Here is an 18,139-nt window from a genome sequence, read left to right as displayed (position 1 = left end):
CTGAAGCAGAACCAGGTTATGATCTGCTTTCCCAAGCGCAGGCAGCGGGGTGACACTGTATGCGTCTTTAAATGTTTGTGTTGTCTTTTAATGTGTCATCGTGAGCATACATAATACAGTTAGGTCCATGAATGTTTGGAGAGTGACACAGTTTTCATAATTTTGGCTCTGTATGCCACAAAAATGGATTGGAAATAAAGCAATCAATATGTGATTGAAGTATAGACTTTCAGCTTTAAATTGAGGGGTTAACAAAAATATTGTATATGAGGCATTTTTATACATGGTCCTTCTATTTTCAGGGGCTCAAAAGTATTTGGACAAACTAGCATAATCATAAATATAATGATCATTTGCAATATTTGGTGGAAAGTCCTTTATAGTCCATGACTGCCTGAAGTCTGGTACCAATGGCGATCTCCAAATGCTGGGTTTTCATCCTAGTGATACTTTGCCAGGCCTATCAGTTTTGCAGCATTTGGCTGAATCTGAACAGATAGCATAGCCCTATACACTTCAGAATTCATCCTGCTACTTCTGCAAACAGTTGTATCATCAATAAACAATCATTTTGATTCTTAACCATGCATGATCATGCTATAAAACTCCCTCTACCATGTTTCACAGATGGATGTGGTCATGAGCTATTTATTTTCTTCTCCATATTCTTCTGTTTCCAACATTCTGATATACTAGGGGGCTCCGCCCCTTGCTCGCTTCGCTCGCCAACCCCTGGTGTTGGGAATGGCAAAGAGCGTGATGTATGAATGAGATATAGAATAGTGTGACGGTGTAGATGATGCAAATAGAAAGCAAACAATAAAGTGTGTGGCACAGTGTAAAGGTTTATTGGAAAATTTCTTTGTACACGCCGTTTAAGTGTAAAAGGTAATTCCAGGTCAGAACTTGTAAGGTCAATGAAGATGGTCATTATTGTGATCAGAGTCAACTTTGTCAGAGCTTAGAAAGAGTTGTGTCTCTCCAGGAAGTAATGGAATGACTTGGGTATTTATGTTTTCCACATTAATATTTTTTGGACATAATATAGTGCGTTGTGTTAAAAGGGGCATTTGGTCTAATGAGATTGCTGTTCCAAATCTCTCTGTAACTAAGTCGTCGCAGATAAAGGCTTGAGGAATTGTAATAATATGTGGCTGAAGTCCATCTGTATTGGTGAGTGTACCATCTCTCAGTTGTAATAAGCAATTGTTATGATCTGGTTCTGGACATCGTATCTTTTTTACTAACTGTATCTTTTGAAAGCAATGCCAATTGTCTGCGTATTTTAAGGTGCACTGAACAATAGCTGAGTGCATGGCATCTGGAAGAATAGCTAATCACTGTTTAAAATCTCCTCCTAATAAAAGTACCTTTCCTCCAAATCGAATATTATTATTCATAAACGTTTGTAGAAGTTTATGAGTGGTGTTGAGTAAGTGACTTCATGCCATTGTACATTCATCAATAAACAACATTTTTTGAAGACGGATGTCACGTGCAGTGCCACCGTTAATGTTCATAGTGGATACCGATTTGTAGGATCTAATGCAGTTGATAAAGATTTCACTTTCAGGTACATCGTCAGTTAGAATCTTCTGTAGATATTCAGTATATGAATGTAAAGAAGGCAGTCTAATTTGACCCTTTTGACAACAACGTCTAAATGTATTACTTGTATTGCCAGTTGTTTCTTCAGGGAAGTGAACTGAATGACAATGATTGCAAATGACATTCATTAATCCGAATGAATTTTCCCGGTGTATGTTTTGCTTGTGCCGTTTGAGAGGCGCATTGTTGCATATGTAGTATTTGGGACGTGTTGTTTTGGAGCTGTAATCGATTTGCCTGTGCTGTGTGAGACGCCCGTTGTAGCCTTCCTTGCCGTTAACGTATGTCTGAGACGGGAGGTGTTTCGTTTTGAATCCGTGCCTGTTGCGATGCAGCACTTTGATTGATAGTTTGCGTCATGTGGATCCAGAATGTAGATTTGTGCATATTTGCGTTGTTGATTTGTTTCAGGGTGCACTGTTCCAATGCGATGCAGTATTTGTGCACATATGGGAAAGCAGTATGGGCCATTGCCTTTTGGTGGCCTGATATTTACTAAAAGCAAATGAACTATTGTAGGATCTAACGCAGTTCATAAAGTTTTTACTTTTAGGTACATCGTTAGTTAGAAGCTTTAGTTGAGCTTTGCGTTTTTGGAGTCGAGACATTTTTTCTTTTAGAAATATGGATAAGTAATAAGGAGTATTGCACTCACTGTTAATATGGAGACTTTTCTGCGGTTGAACGGTTAATAGTGCCTTATTGTAATGAGATCCACCTATGCTGCATAGCCGTCTATTTTGTTGTTTCTTTCGTGTTCGTGTGTTTGTTCCTGTTATCCTTTCCTTTTCGTTTTGTACCCGTGACCGTGTATTCATGACTTGTTTCTTTCTCAGCATCCGAAATATGGATAAGTAATAAGGAGGGTCGCAGTCACTGTTAATATGTTTCCTTTTCTGCAGTTGAACGGTTAATAGTGCTTTATTGTAAGGAGATCCACCAATGCTGACACCTATGCTGTCTAGTGTGAAGGTGCTGACGTTCACTTTAGAATATGTGGCTTTGGGTGTGACTTCTTATGGATGTGGGTGGGGGGGGGGGGGGGATTGTTGTTGCGCGAGCGTCTTCTTTCTTTTTGTGTTCCTGTGTCTTGTTGAATCCCCCTCTTTGTGTGTGTCCCGTCCCTCGCTTGTAGGGTCTGTGGGGTGGTTTTGTGTTCTTTTTTTTGTGTTCCATGGGCTTGTTGAATCCCCCTCTTGGTGTGTGTCCCGTCCGGTGCCTGTAGGGGGGGGGGGGTGCCTTGCTGTTGTGCGCGAGCCTCTTTTTTTTTTTTTTTTTTTTTTTTTTTTCGGGTGTAGTTTCGTGTGCAATGTGTTTCGTGCTTTTCCTGCGTTTGACTTTGCGCCTCATTTCTCCTTTTTGTATGTGCTCACTCCTTTTTTCTGTGGTCTTGTCCGCCACTCGCGGCCCCTCATCCGCCTTTGTCGCCCTCTTTTCTCCGCCTTTCTCCGACTCTCGCGGACTCTTTTTGCGCCTGCGCCTCTCGCGGCCCCTCATCCGCCTCTCTCACCCTCTTTTGTCCGCCTTTCTCGGCTCCTCAGCCGACTCTCGCGGACTCTTTTTGCAGCTACGGCCCATGGCCGGATGTGCCTGCGTCCATCATCCGGTTTAGCATTCTCGGTTAGTAATATGGATATTTCTTAGTTTCCTTTGTCCAAAGAATATTGTTCTGGAATTGGACAGGCTTTTAAAAATTTTTTTTTTTTTTTTTTTTTTTTTTTTTTATAGCAAAGTCTAATCTGCCCTTCTATGCTTGAGGTTTACCAGTTGTATGTGGTAAAAAGCTTTTTTTTTTTTTTTTTTTTTTAACTTTCATGATGAATTCACTTAATTGTTGACTTTGGCAATGATAGGTCCAACTCCTGTAGAGTGTTCTTGGTTTGGTTAAATGTTGTGAAGGGTTTCTTATTCACCAAGGACAAAATTCTGCAATCATCCAGCATAGTTGTCTTCTGTGGTTTTCCAGGTGGTCTTGTGTTGCTGAGTTCACTATTGTGTTCCTTCTTTTTAAGAATTTACCAAATGGTCGTTGTCACCACTCCTCGTGTTTCTGCTCTCTCTCTCTAAAGGGTTTGGAACAGCTTGTCGGTAATTTGAGCTCCTGGAAATGGGTGGCTATGCAGAAAAATGTCTGTCATTCCTAAATGACTCATATGCTATTTTTAGTAAACCCATTAAATGAAAGCTCAAATCCATTGTGATTGTGAACAGAGCCAAAATTATGAAAATTGTCTCACTGTCCAAATACTTATGGACCTAAATGTTTAATGTAACACTCTGAGGTATGGCAGAGGAAGGACTGCTTGCTGCACAGACACAAGCAGCTGTTTAATAGTCATTGAAACAGAAGTTAATTGTCCCTTTAAGGAAGGACCCTTATCAGCTTCTGGTGTTAACCTTGGAATGTGCCACTGTTGCTCTTCCTGTTCCTCCTCAAGAGGGATTGCTGTCCTTATGAGCCTTCAAGCTAAACTGGCCACTTTCATTCCTTTGCCACATCTGGTCTACTGCACCGTTCATCACATCTTCTTTTAAGCTCCTTTGGAACACATGGCTCTGAACCCCCCCCCCTCCCCCCACAGAGTCTCACCTGACTGTTCTCTCACAGGTCAGGTCTCTACAATATCAGCGCAATATAATAATTTTAACATTGATAAAACAAAAGTAACCAGAAGCCTACCGCAAATACATTCTGCTGTCCATGATTATTCTTATAGCACGCATTTTCTGCAGTACAAGGGGGCTTCACCCCCTGCTCGCTTCGCTCGCCTACCCCCGGCGTTTTGAACCCGTGCCTGCTGGACAGCCGTAGTTTCAGACGCGCGTTGTAGGAGCTTGCGTTGTTTTGAACCCGTGCTTGCCCTGCTTCTGCGGTTTGAGACGCATGTTGTAGGCATATATCCGTCAGTCGAGCTCGTTCGGTTTGAACCCGTGCCTGCTTTGCCTCCGCAGTTTCAGACGGTGGGTCGCGTTCGCCGTTTTGTACAATCCCAAGCAGCACATTATTCGTAACTTCACTGCGCAGTAGTGCCACGCACAATATGGCGGTGACGTCTGCGCCTTCACTACGCATTAGTGCCACTCACAATATGGCGGCAACGCCTGCGCCTTCCGTATTATGTCGGGTTTTACCATGCTGTGTAGGCGCCTTTGCCTTTCGTACTTTACTGCGCCTTCCGACGCGCGATGTAGGCGCCTGCACCTTCCGGGTCTGCCTCCGCTGTGTGGTGTGGACGTTTAACTGTCGTTTTTTCTGCCTTTATATTCTGTATCTCGCTGTGCATGTGTTTCGTGCCTAGGTTTTTTTGAAGCTGTTGCATTCCAGTTTTCATCATCTGTAACCTGCTCTCCATGTGTTTGGCCCCGTTCCTTAACCTCTTTATGACGTTTTACTTTGTTTCCTACTCTGTCTTTTATTTCTGACCTCGCTTTATCCTGCTTGCGGCATGTCAGACGGTTCGTAGTCTCTCCCGTTTCGCTCTGGGGAGGGGGACTTTGTGTGGCGCCTGCGCACTATGTCTCCTGCGTCCACGGGCAGGTCCCTGCGTCCATATCCGGTTTACCATTCTCGGTTAGTAATATGGATACATGTGTTTATATAAACTCAATCATAGAAACAATGGTAATATCAGTTTTATGACATGTAGGCTGTTCACTACTTCCTTGCATGTGAATGTTAAAATATAACAACAGCAAGTTGAAGCATTTGTTGACTGAGCGCACATCTTTCACCATTTTGTTTGTTGTCTAGATGTGAGGCACGGAGCCTCCCCACAGTTGTATTGGCATATGCTGCACTGCATCGGAAAGACAAGTAACAAAGGCGGCTTCCTGATGTGCTCAATAGTGATAAAAAAAAAAATACGTGAAAAAGTTTGGTTGACAAATTTCTACCAGTATATCACACATTACTAGTTTGAGTGTGATCCTCATTATGGAAAGTCTGCAATTAGCAGACAAATCTAGTAATAATTCACTACACAGATTGAGATGAAACAGGCTGTTCTTCTAATCACTCCCCTCCCAGTGTTTTCTTAATTCTCCATATTAGCATTGAAGCCTTCCTGGTTACAGCAGAGTCAGTCTACGAAATATTTTCAAGCACCAAATTCAGTGTCTCCAAAAGGCCAAAATCAAGTGGACCTGAAGTTTTGAAGGCCTGAGGTTCTGCTGAGGTTTGTAACCTGATTTTGTGTGCTGAAAATGTTCATTAATGGCAAAAATTGGCAGTAATGCATGTTTCAGGCTGGAAGGCATGATGGCACAGTAGTAGCGCTGCTCTGGGGTTTGCATCAGGGGCGTCCCCTGGTTTGAGTTTATATGTTCGTGTCTATGTGGTTTTCCTCTGAAGCTCTGGTTTCCTTCCACAGTTCAAAGACCTGCAGCTTGGTTGAATTAGCGTTGCTAAGTTGGCCCTAGTCTGTGTGCGTGTGTGTGTTTACCCTGCAATTGACTGCCATCCTTTCCAGGGATTTTTCTTGCCTTGTGTCTTATGATTGCTAGGATAGACTCTGCCCTGGTTGAGTGGGCTAGGAAAAAGGTTGGATGAATGCTTCAGACCTATTAATAAAATTACAGTGAAGCAAAATTTCTGTGATTTAAATCACACAACACAAATAATTTAAACTAAAATGAACCACTTGTATCTTTGTATACTACAAATTATAAGCCATAGCTTCTATTGCTGAGCTAAACAGCCAGCTGTTGATTGAGATGCTTACCTGCAACATAGCTTATTTGTGTGGCTATGTGTACTGTCAGATCAGTTTGGGGACACATGGATTCAATAACACAAAATTATTAAACATGGTCCATACTGTGCAGTACTAGTTTTCCTCGCTGTTCGTTTTCTTCTGCAAAGTAATTGCATTTCAGTTGAAAAAAGAATGAGGTATTTTATGTCCTTGTTTGTTTTTGTGAAATTGCTATATGTTGAGAGTAAGATACCCGGAGACCAACCTATACTCTGAATAGTTGTTGAGTGAATATACTGTATTACATGCAAAAACCAAGTTTTCCTCTTTGAAACTTGATGTTACTTTGTGGGGAAAGTATCATCCACCAAAACAAACCAACTGTATATCATTTAGCTGGGTCTTGTATCTCCACAGCCTCTCCTGTGGGTCACCTATGCATGTCTTCAAGTACTTCATGCTACTGATGTGATATGGAAATTTTACTTGCTAGATGTATAGTTTTCTATAGCATTTGCTTATATTTTAATGGCATTACAACATTTGTTGAAGACGCAAAAATGAATTGCTGAAACATTTCTGAATAATCCAAAATGTTCCAAAACTTCCTTCTTCAGTGATGAAGGTATTATAATTAAGGGTCATCTTCAGCCAGAGCAGGCACACATTTTTCTCTTATCTTTTGGTAAGGAATACAGGAGTATAAAAACAGACACTTCAGACTGTTAAATGTTTCTCACTCAACTACATTATATAACTATGGAGCTTTCTGTGCACATGAGGCAGCATGTAAATAAACATTAGTGCTGTGCATCTCAAGAAAAGACATTACAAATATGGTGCAAAGTCTATGTGGTAATGTATGTTGAACGATTAAAATTTACCTCTGTTTCATTTTTCATAATTCAAAAGAGAAATTAAAATATAAATTACAAATGTACTTGAGGACGTCACTGTAAAAGTGACTTTTAGTTACCCATTAAGGGAGAGTAAACCTCAAGTAATATTCCATGTGATGTATACAGTAATCCCTCGCTATATCGCGCTTCGCCTTTCGCGGCTTCACTCCATCGCGGATTTTATATGTAAGCATATTTAAATATATATCGCGGATTTTTCGCTGCTTCGCGGGTTTCTGCGGACAATGGGTCTTTTAATTTCTGGTACATGCTTCCTCAGTTGGTTTGCCCAGTTGATTTCATACAAGGGACGCTATTGGCAGATGGCTGAGAAGCTACCCAGCTTACATTTCTCTTTCTCTTGCGCTGACTTTCTCTGATCCTGACGTAGGGGGATTGAGCAGGGGGGCTGTTCACACACCTAGACGATACGGACGCTCGTCTAAAAATGCTGAAAGATTATCTTCACGTTGCTATCTTTTGTGCAGCTGCTTCCTGAAACGACATGCTGCACGGTGCTTCGCATACTTAAAAGCTCGAAGGGCACGTATTGATTTTTGCTTGCTTGTTTTTCTCTGTCTCTCTCTCTCTTTCTGTGCTCTTGATGGAGGGGGTGTGAGCTGCCGCCTTCAACAGCTTTGTGCCGTGGTGCTTCGCATACTTAAAAGCCAAACAGCCCTATTAATTTTCCTCTGCCTTTATGACAGTCTCTGCTCCTGACTCCTTTGAAGAGGAAGATATGTTTGCATTCTTTTAATTGTGAGACGGAACTGTCATCTCTGTCTTGTCATGGAGCACAGTTTAAACTTTTGAAAAAGAGACAAATGTTTGTTTGCAGTGTTTGAATAACGTTCCTGTCTCTCTACAACCTCCTGTGTTTCTGCGCAAATCTGTGACCCAAGCATGACAATATAAAAATAACCATATAAACATATGGTTTCTACTTCGCGGATTTTCTTATTTCGCGGGTGGCTCTGGAACGCAACCCCCGCGTTGGAGGAGGGATTACTGTAATTGTATTTTTTCAACTGTTGTATGTTTGTTCCTTGCTTTCAAATTAATACCTGCATATGCTTTGTTTAAAAGGTCATATACAAGTTTAACTGCTGTGGAAAGTGGCCAAGACACAGACAGGCAGACATGTTTTAAGCACCACAACACGTTTATTTACAAGACTAATATTTACAAGGTGAAGCACACAACGCAAAACTCCCCCAAAGTCCAGGCCTCTCGCACAATGCCTTCCTCTCTGGTCCACCTCCACTCCTCTCCTCAGAGCTCTTGCCTTCTTCCTCCCGACTCCAGCCATCGAATGGAGGGAGACGGCCCCTTTTATGTGGCGGAAGTCCCGGCTGTTCACCCGGAAAAACTCCGGGTGTCCCTGGTCTTCATCTCCCCAGCACTTCCGGGTGTGGCGGAAGTACTGAGGGCCAGGGCTCCTCAGGCAATTGGGCGCCTCCTTGGCGGTGACCACGGGTCCCTATAGGGTTGAGCTTCCATGCTCCTTTCCCATGGTCCCCATAGCCACCAGGGTGGTCACCCCCTCGTGGTCTGGAGGAGGCGTAATCCCTCCTCCAGTCCTTCCGGGCGTCCCAGCTGGGTACCGCCCCCAGCCGCTTGCCACAGTGCCCCATCGCCAGCTGAGACCCATAGGGGCCAGTGGCCCGTCCTGCGAGGGCAGGTCTCCCATGAAGCGGGTCCTACTCGTGCAGCTCCAGGGCCTGGTCCTGCAACACAAAAAGCAGACACAGGGGCAGAGACGCTGCCTGGACACCACCACCTGGTGTCCGTACGTGCTACACACAGGCAGCGCTTCCCCCTCCAACCGGCACCCCAGGGTTTGCTCCTTCGGTACTCCCTTCGAGGATTCCGTGCCCCCCTACTTGGGATAACACACGGGACCACTCGCACCTCCGTCACCTAGGCCGACTTTGGGGTTTCCCTCTGCCTCTGCAAAGGGCGGGCCTTCTCTGGACGTGAGCAGCCTGCCTCATGTCCTCCCTTATCGGAGGAACTGGCTCTCTTCCTTCGGTTCCTCCTCTTTCTCTGGGACGCCGTGACGGTTTGGGTCTCCCTATGGGAGAGGTACAGACCCTGTCCCATCTGCATCCCTGTAGAGTGACGTGAGACTGATGCTGGCTCGGGGCATGGGGCCCTGGGACACCCGGCACACATCAGCCGGTGTCCTGATTGCCCTCTCGCTCTCTCGCGGTGTCCACTATCAAAGCCCCCGCTACTTGAATCTGATCATGAATGTCGCAGTTCTTTTCGCTGGGGTCTCCGTTATTCTTTACGGTGCCGGTATTACTTATCCGCACCATCGCGTCACTCCGGCGGAAGACTCCAGCGTTGCGCCAATCCGCCCACTGTTGCAGCATCGTCACGGACGCAGCCGCCTTCACCTCCAGCTCCTTCAATCCTTTACAGAGCAAGCATATTACCTGCAAAAGCGACTCTGTGGGCTGAAGGCACTCCTCCTGCTCGTGCAGAGCCGCGAGCAAGCACAGCAGATCGGTCAGCGGTGGACTTAACTTTTTCTCAGCCACACCCGCCGTCCTGTGGGGTCTCTCCTTCGGCCCAATCGGGTCCTTCCCCAGCTCGGGATGGACATTAATTGGTCCCACCTTCCATGAATCATTGGCGGGCATGCAACACACACCGTCCAATCCCTTGCCTGTCTTGGGGAGGGACTTCCGGTCCGCGGCCATCTTGTTTCCCCTCCTTCCGGTGTGGCGGAAGTGCCGGCTGTGCCCCCGGAAGCACTCCGGGTGTCCCTGGTCTTCTTCCCCCCAGCACTTCTGGGTGTGGCGGATGTACTGAGGGCCAGGGCCCCTCAGGCATTTGGGCGCCTCCTTGGCGGTGACCACGGGCCCCTTTAGGGTTCAGCTTTCATGCTCCTTTCCCATGGTCCCCATAGCCACCAGGGCAGTCGCCCCTTCGTGGTCTGGAGGAGGCGTAATCCCTCCTCCAGTCCTTCCGGGCGTCCCGGCTGGGTACTGCCCCCAGCCGCTCGCCACACTGCCTAAACCTTTGTTACATTTGCTGTGGAATTAAGAATGGGGTTTTAAGTGAGTAACTGTATCAGCTGTGCCCAGTGGAGGATGGGCGACCTGCTGTCCTAGAAAATAGTGACTTTCATAATGCTGAAAACTGATTACCATCAGACCTAAGTATTTGATGTACTTGCTTCTGTCTTTTGAACATAACTCTCCAGAGGTTTATTTTCACCTACAGCCAATCATAGGTTTTTTTTTTTTTTTTTCTTTCCTGTCCTCTGTGTCAGCTGGTCAACTAATTAAAATCAGTAATCAAGAACTCCATCTACATCCTAAATTAACCGCAACCATTTTGGACCATTTTATTTGCTTTTGTATCTTTTCATTAACTTCAGTAACATTGAACTCTTTCTACTCAGTGGGTTGCCATGTACATATGCCTGGGTAAACTGTAGCTACAGTGGAACCTCGGTTCATGACCATAATTCGTTCCAAAACTCTGGTCGTAAACCGATTTGGTTGTGAACCGAAGCAATTTTCCCCCATAGAATTGTATGTAAATACAATTAATCCATTCCAGACCATACGAACTGTATGTAAATATATATATTTTTTTAAGTTTTTAAGCACAAATGTAGTTAATTAAACCATAGAATGCACAGCGTAATAGTAAACTAAATGTAAAAACATTGAATGACACTGAGAAAACCTTGAACAACAGAGAAAACTAACACTGCAATAGTTCCCGCTATAGCGCTACCAACCTCTGGCTAAAAACACTTTTTTTTTAATGAGTTTTAAGCACAGGGAAAAAAATGAACATTTGAAAAAATCCGTAATTTAATAAAAAAGTAACATTGCAACAAAGCACGCTACGAACCGATCGCTGTAAACAGAAGTGAAAACAAAATCAAGCCCAGTGCATTCTTTAACTGCCTTCCTACCTTATGCGTCCAGCTCTCTCTCGCGCTGCATGTGTGTGAGTGCGTCTGTCTCTCTCTCGCGCTGCCTGTGTGTGTGTTGCGCTCTCTCGCTCTCTCTTGCTCGCTGCACAGGAAATGCACAGGGAGAGACTGAACATGTACAAACCGAAAGGGAAACTGGCTTGTTTGTATACCGAATGTGTGGTCGTGAACCGAGGCAAAAGTTTGGCGAACTTTTTGGTCGTAAACCAATTTGTACGTGTACTGAGACGTTCGTGAACCGAGGTTCCACTGTATATACTATATACATTTTATATACAGTGGAACCTCGAGATACGATCACCTCTGTATACGAGAAATTCAAAATACGAGGAAAGTATGAGCGAAAAATTCAGATCTAAATGCGAGCATTGGCTCGCGTAACGAACCACGAGCCAGGCTGTGGGTATAGCTCTCAGCTTAGCGAGGGGGCGTGGTAGCAGTTGCGAGCCGCGATCTGCGGTGTCTGCGTTTCTCACTTAAGTGCACAGGTGGGAAACTGCCCACATCCGTGATTGTTCCTGTGGCTGATGGGCTGCAGCTGCCATGTCCTCCCCGCATATATAGAGAAGCGCGAGCCGGTTAAGGGGGAGAAGAAGTAAAAGAAAAGAGAGGAGAGAGAACAGAGGTTGCAGCAGGCAGGCAGGCAGGAAGTCGGTGCGGGAGAGCGAGCGAGTGCAGGCTCGCGTGTAGCTGAACAGTGAGCTGAACAGGCGAGCCAAACAGCTGAAGCAGGACGGTGTAGAGAAGGTAAGCTGCATTAAGAGTGTCTCGCCTGTTGCAGAGCCCGCAGGTGAGACGCTAACAGAGAAGAAGCACCGGGGATTGTCATCTGTTTTTTTAAAGACTGCATCCTTTTGACGTTTTAACCTCGTGTTAAAGGATTGTTATTCTTGTGTATTTTAAACCTCCACTTCACAACTGTTTTAAGGATTATTTATTTAAAGATTTATTGAATGCTCTACTGCACTTTAGACACCTGTTTTGATTCTTTTAATAATCAGTTATATTATTTACCAGTGTTATTTATTAAAGGTAGACTACAGTATATATAATTTATCAGTGTTATTTGTTAGGAAAATTGATTTTTATGTTAATATATTTGGGGTGCGGAACGGATTAACTGGATTCCCATTATTTTCAATGGGGAAGTTTGTTCTAGATACGAGAAATTCGCTATACAAGCTCAGTGCTGGAACGAATTAAACTCGTATCTAGAGGATCCACTGTATATTAAATAGATCTGGTTGTTCTATTGTCAACCTTAATTTATAAATATTTTAAATAGAAAACCTTTTTCTGATAAGAGTGAAGTTTTTTTTTTTTTTTTTTTTTTGCACTTTAGTGGTTAAATTTTGCTTAAGAATACCTGGTTGATTTTGTATTTAGGATACTTACATTTATTAGAAATTATCATAGTTTTAATTAATGAAAATAATCCAAGTAAATTTAGTATATGTTTGTTTTTGTTGATTAATCTGTGGAGAGCACTGTGAGTTGCATTTAAATGTATGATAAGGTGCTATATAAATAATTATTATCGTACAGTTCTGTTTTTATTAACTAACCGTTTATTTTTTTTATTTGTAGTTTCATATTTTGTTTCTGATCTTGCTTCACTCTTTGTTTCCATTGATGCAGTTGATCAATTTCACACCTCTCTCCTACAGTCTTAAACCAGTAGTGCAAGCAATAAAAAAAATATTTTGAAACAAACCACCTTCTGACAATTATTATCCTTCCTGGCATCAAATTGTTTCATTTAAGCTTTAAACTGGGGGCGGGGGGGGTAAAAATAAAATGCTAAAATCCTGAATTACCCATATTTTCACACACTATTTTACTAAGTGTATTTTTTGCACAGTATACATTTAAAGTTGTAAAGTTCAGGTGTCTGTCTTGTGTGTCACATGTGCGAATAGGAGACAGCTAAAGGGCTTGAGTAATGATAATACCATATCAGACCAGGGGACGGCAGGATGTGCTGACTGTGTTTCTCAGTTCCTTGCAGACCATTCCCAGGAAATCCCACCAGGTTCCAGTGCCTTGGATGACGTCACTTCCGGTTCCAGCGCCTTGGATGACGTCACTTCCAGTTCCAGCGCCTTGGATGACGTCACTTCCAGGTCCAGCACCTTGGATGACATTACTTCTGGTTCCAGTGCGTTGGATGACGTCACTTCTGGTTCTGGGGTTTTGGATGATGTCACTTCTGGTTCCGGCCATGATGCTGTCACATCCTCTCCGGTCCTTTAAAACCACCATCTTACATCCAGTCTGGCAGTTCTGTTTTGGACTCAGTCTTGTGAACATCACTGTTCAATTATTTTCAAACTTTTTGCAGCCAGGATATAATATACGGGTGGCTGCCCCAAAACGTTATAATGTCTGGAGAGTTTTTCTTCTCACACTTAGAAATTAAACTGTTTTGTTTCTGTTGAGGATAACATGTATATACTGTATATTTAGTCATATTTATTTAAAATCTTGTGCCCTGCTCAAGAAATGTTTTGATAGATTACCTTTGTAATGTGGCAGTACATCTTTGTCTTCACTTTAATTATAATTAATGTAATATAGTATTCATTTTGCTTTTTTAGGGCGGCCAATCTTTATTTCCTTTTTATTGTGGTACTCAATTGGGTCCCTGTGGTGGAAGCTTTCCAGAAAGAAATCACAATGATTCCCCTTATTGTTGTTCTGACAATCATTGCAATTAAAGATGCACTTGAAGACTACAGAAGATACAAATTTGATAAGCAAATTAACAATATGACTACAAAAGTGTATAGGAGGTGAGTAAAAGTAAAATTAACATTCTCTCTAAATTTTAAATTAATTCATTATTTGTGGTTAATTTTTTTTATCTAGATGTTGGATGGCTTTCCCTAAATCTTTCTTTCCTGTTGTTTAGATGAACTTTCATTTGTAAGGTAGTATGCAGATCAAAACCAAATTAAGAATTTATCATACTTTTTACACATTTCCTTCAAATTTATCTTCGTCACATCTTTGAACACATCGTTCTCAATCAGCATCACGGTGGTGTGTGAGGGTACATTTCTTGAAATTTAAGACGGCAGGAACTTTTTAATCAAAATTTTTGTGGGTGAAATTTAGCCAGATGGATCAAGTTTTTACTGCGGTTGTGTTATATAGTAAATTTTAGACGCAAAAAAATAAACTAAGCTATTTAAACTAGTAGTCTAAATTCTGGAATTTTATTTTTTCATTGAACCCACAATTAATTGGAGCACCTGTTTCTTACCATTAAAACCAACCCACTTTATCAACATAGAAACTACATTGTTGCCAGATTTGGTCAGTTTTGGTTCAAAACCAGATGCCCTACACTATTAAAGACACAAACAGCATAATTTTTAGGAACTAAAACATTTTCAGTAACTTGACAGCTTAAGTGTACAGTGCATGCCTTTTATAGTGGGAGTTGTAAATGTGTTTATCTTTATACAGTCGCATTCTAAATCATGTACAAAGGCAATTTACCTTCATCTGATCATTTAATTAAATGATTTTGATTAGTATTCATCCATCCATCCATTGTCTCCCGCTTATCCGAGGTCGGGTCGCGGGGGCAGCAGCTTGAGCAGAGATGCCCAGACTTCCCTCTCCCCGGCCACTTCTTCTAGCTCTTCCGGGAGAATCCCAAGGCGTTCCCAGGCCAGTCGAGAGACATAGTCCCTCCAGCGTGTCCTGGGTCTTCCCCGGGGCCTCCTCCCGGTTGGACGTGCCCGGAACACCTCACCAGGGAGGCGTCCAGGAGGCATCCTGATCAGATGCCCGAGCCACCTCATCTGACTCTTCTCGATGCGGAGGAGCAGCGGCTCTACTCTGAGCCCCTCCCGGATGACTGAGCTTCTCACCCTATCTTTAAGGGAAAGCCCAGACACCCTGCGGAGGAAACTCATTTCAGCCGCTTGTATTCGCGATCTCGTTCTTTCGGTCACTACCCATAGCTCATGACCATAGGTGAGGGTAGGAACATAGATCGACTGGTAAATTGAGAGCTTCGCCTTGCGGCTCAGCTCCTTTTTCACCACGACAGACCGATGCAATGCCCGCATTACTGCGGATGCCGCACCGATCCGCCTGTCGATCTCACGCTCCATTCTTCCCTCACTCGTGAACAAGACCCCGAGATACTTGAACTCCTCCACTTGGGGCAGGATCTCGCTACCAACCCTGAGAGGGCACTCCACCCTTTTCCGGCTGAGGACCATGGTCTCGGATTTGGAGGTGCTGATTCTCATCCCAGCCGCTTCACACTCGGCTGCGAACCGATCCAGAGAGAGCTGAAGATCACGGCCTTTTTGATTAGTATTTAATAAGTTTAACAGCTACTTATTTCCTGAAGACTTCTTGGTTGTATACTTCAGTTATCATTATGTTTCACAAGTCTTTGTTGTATGCTTTAAGTTTAAATCACTGCTGTTTTTGAAATTTGACCCTTTTTTTCAGTACTATAACCGCCAAGTGGTGTCTTGAATTGTTTTGTTCCTGTTGTCTATGAGCTCATCATTCTGATATCACATTTCTACAACGCTACCCCCCAAAAACATAGTTTAATACAGCTGAGTGAATGAAAAAATAATTTATTTCTTGGCATGTTGTTTCAATACAAAAAAAATCAAGAAAACTGCTTTAGCATTTATTAGTAAAAGAAAAACATTAAACAAAGTAGAAACTTTTTTTATTTTGTTTTTGTTTAAACATTTACAGTCATATTAAAAAGTTTGGGACCCCCCAACCCCCCCCCCCCCCCCCCCCCCATGGCCTGTATAATACTTTACTCTCAACAAAAAAGATAACAGTGGTATGTCTTTCATTTCCTAGGAACATTTGAGTACTGGGGTGTTTTCTGAACAAAGATTTTTAGTGAAGCAGTATTTAGTTGTATGAAATTAAATGTGAAAAACTGGCTGTGCAAAAATGTGGGTATCCTTGTAATTTTGCTGATTTGAATGCATGTAACTGCTCAATGCTAATTACTTGCAACACCAAATTGGTTGGATTAGCTCGTTAAGCCTTGAACTTCATAGACAGGTGTGTCCAATTATGAGAAAAGATATTTTAGGTGGTCACTTGCAAGTTGTGCTTCACTTTGACTCTCCTCTGAAGAGTGATAGCATGGGATCCTCAAAGCACCTCTCAAAAGATCTGAAAACAAAGATTGTTCAGTTTCATGGTTTAGGGGAAGGCTACAAAAAGCTGTCAGTTTCAACTGTAAGGAATGTAATCAGGAAATGGAAGGCCACAGGCACAGTTGCTGTTAAACCCAGGTCTGGCAGGCCAAGAAAAATACAGGAGCGGCATATGCGTAGGATTGTGAGAATGGTTACAGACAACCCACAGATCACCTCCAAAGACCTGCAAGAACATCTTGCTGCAGATGGTATATCTGTACATCATTCTATAATTCAGCACAATTTGCACAAAGAACATCTGTATGGCAGGGTGATGAGAAAGAAGCCCTTTCTGCACTCGTGCCACAAACAGAGTCACTTGTTGTATGCAAATGCTCATTTAGACAAGCCAGATTAATTTTGGAACAACGTGCTTTGGACTGATAAGACAAAAATTGAGTTATTTGGTCATAACAAAAAGTGCTTTGCATGGCTGAAGAAGAACACCGTATTCCAAGAAAAATACCTGCTACCTACTGTCAAATTTGGTGGAGGTTCCATCATGCTGTGGGGCTGTGTAGCTAGTTCAGGGACTGGGGCCCTTGTTAAAGTCGAGGGTCAGATGAATTCAACCCAATATCAACAAATTCTTCAGGATAATGTTCAAGCATCAGTCACAAAGTTGAAGTTACGCAGGGGTTGGATATTCCAACAAGACAATGACCCAAAACACAGTTCGAAATCTACAAAGGCATTCATGCAGAGGGAGAAGTACAATGTTCTGGAATGGCCATCACAGTCCCCTGACTTGAATATCATCAAAAATCTATGGGATGATTTGAATGAGGCTGTCAATGCTCAGCAGCCATTAAATTTAACTGAACTGGAGAGATTTTGTATGGAAGAATGGTCAAAAATGCCTCCATCCAGAATCCAGACACTCATCAAAGGCTATAGGAGGCATCTAGAGGCTGTTATATTTGCAAAAGGAGGCTCAACTAAGTATTGATGTGATATCTCTGTTGGGGTGCCCAAATTTATGCACCTGTCTAATTTTGTTATGATGCGTATTGCATATTTTCTGTTAATCCAATAAACTTAATGTCACTGCTGAAATACTACTGTTTCCATAAGGCATGTCATATATTAAAAGGAAGTTGCTACTTTTAAAGCTCAGCCAATGATAAACAAAAATCCAAAGAATTAAGAGGGGTTCCCAAACTTTTTCATATGACTGTATAACCATAATCGCATATTTCTGTAGATTTGCAAACATTTGATAGTGATACTATAACCTTAATGAAACATTCTGGATCGGCAGTCAGAATAGATTATTGGCATCTTTATGGTCATGATGAACTGATTATAATAGTGTCCACATCAGCAGCCTGCTTACCTTTAGGTAGTAGTTGAGAAGGTCCAGCACCTAAAACAGCATACTACATCTGTTTTGTTCGTTGTGCACTGGCACTACCTTTGCACAACATCATAAATATGATAAAGAAGTGGTCCTTAAGAGTAATATCCCAATACTTGGGTCACAGTACAGTAATAATTGTGTTTTTTGTTTTTTATGTTTTAAAATATTACGTATGGCAGTTTGATTTTGCAATTAATACAGTTGATTGCCTGTTCACGTGAATGAAGTTAAATTTAAAATCATATCCCCATAGGCAAGATATATTGATCTGTTATACATAGTAAGAAAAATCCTTGACTCACTTCTACATAAACTTTTTTTTTTTTTTTTAACGTGGAAATAGATTTTTGTTTCCAGTATACTCGGTAAGACCTGAAATTACTTAATTGTAGTAAATAAGACATATCAGTAAATTG

At 42.5% G+C, this 18,139-nt stretch overlaps 1 protein-coding gene across 6 annotated transcripts in view; it reads left to right on the top strand.

The window, feature by feature from the left end:
* atp10d (ATPase phospholipid transporting 10D) overlaps positions 1–18,139 on the top strand; it is a 221,173-nt gene that overhangs the window by 146,920 nt on the left and 56,114 nt on the right. For all 6 annotated transcript variants that reach the window (XM_051928348.1, XM_051928353.1, XM_051928352.1 and 3 more), the window contains exon 3: positions 13,760–13,954. In XM_051928348.1, coding sequence (XP_051784308.1) covers positions 13,760–13,954 — 195 coding nt within the window. The remainder of the gene's footprint in view (positions 1–13,759; positions 13,955–18,139) is intronic.

Source organism: Erpetoichthys calabaricus, chromosome 5 (genome assembly GCF_900747795.2).
Source record: "Erpetoichthys calabaricus chromosome 5, fErpCal1.3, whole genome shotgun sequence".
Lineage (NCBI taxonomy): Eukaryota > Metazoa > Chordata > Cladistia > Polypteriformes > Polypteridae > Erpetoichthys > Erpetoichthys calabaricus.
The sequence above is the reverse complement of the archived record's forward strand: the minus strand, read 5'-3'. Positions and strand labels throughout refer to the sequence as shown.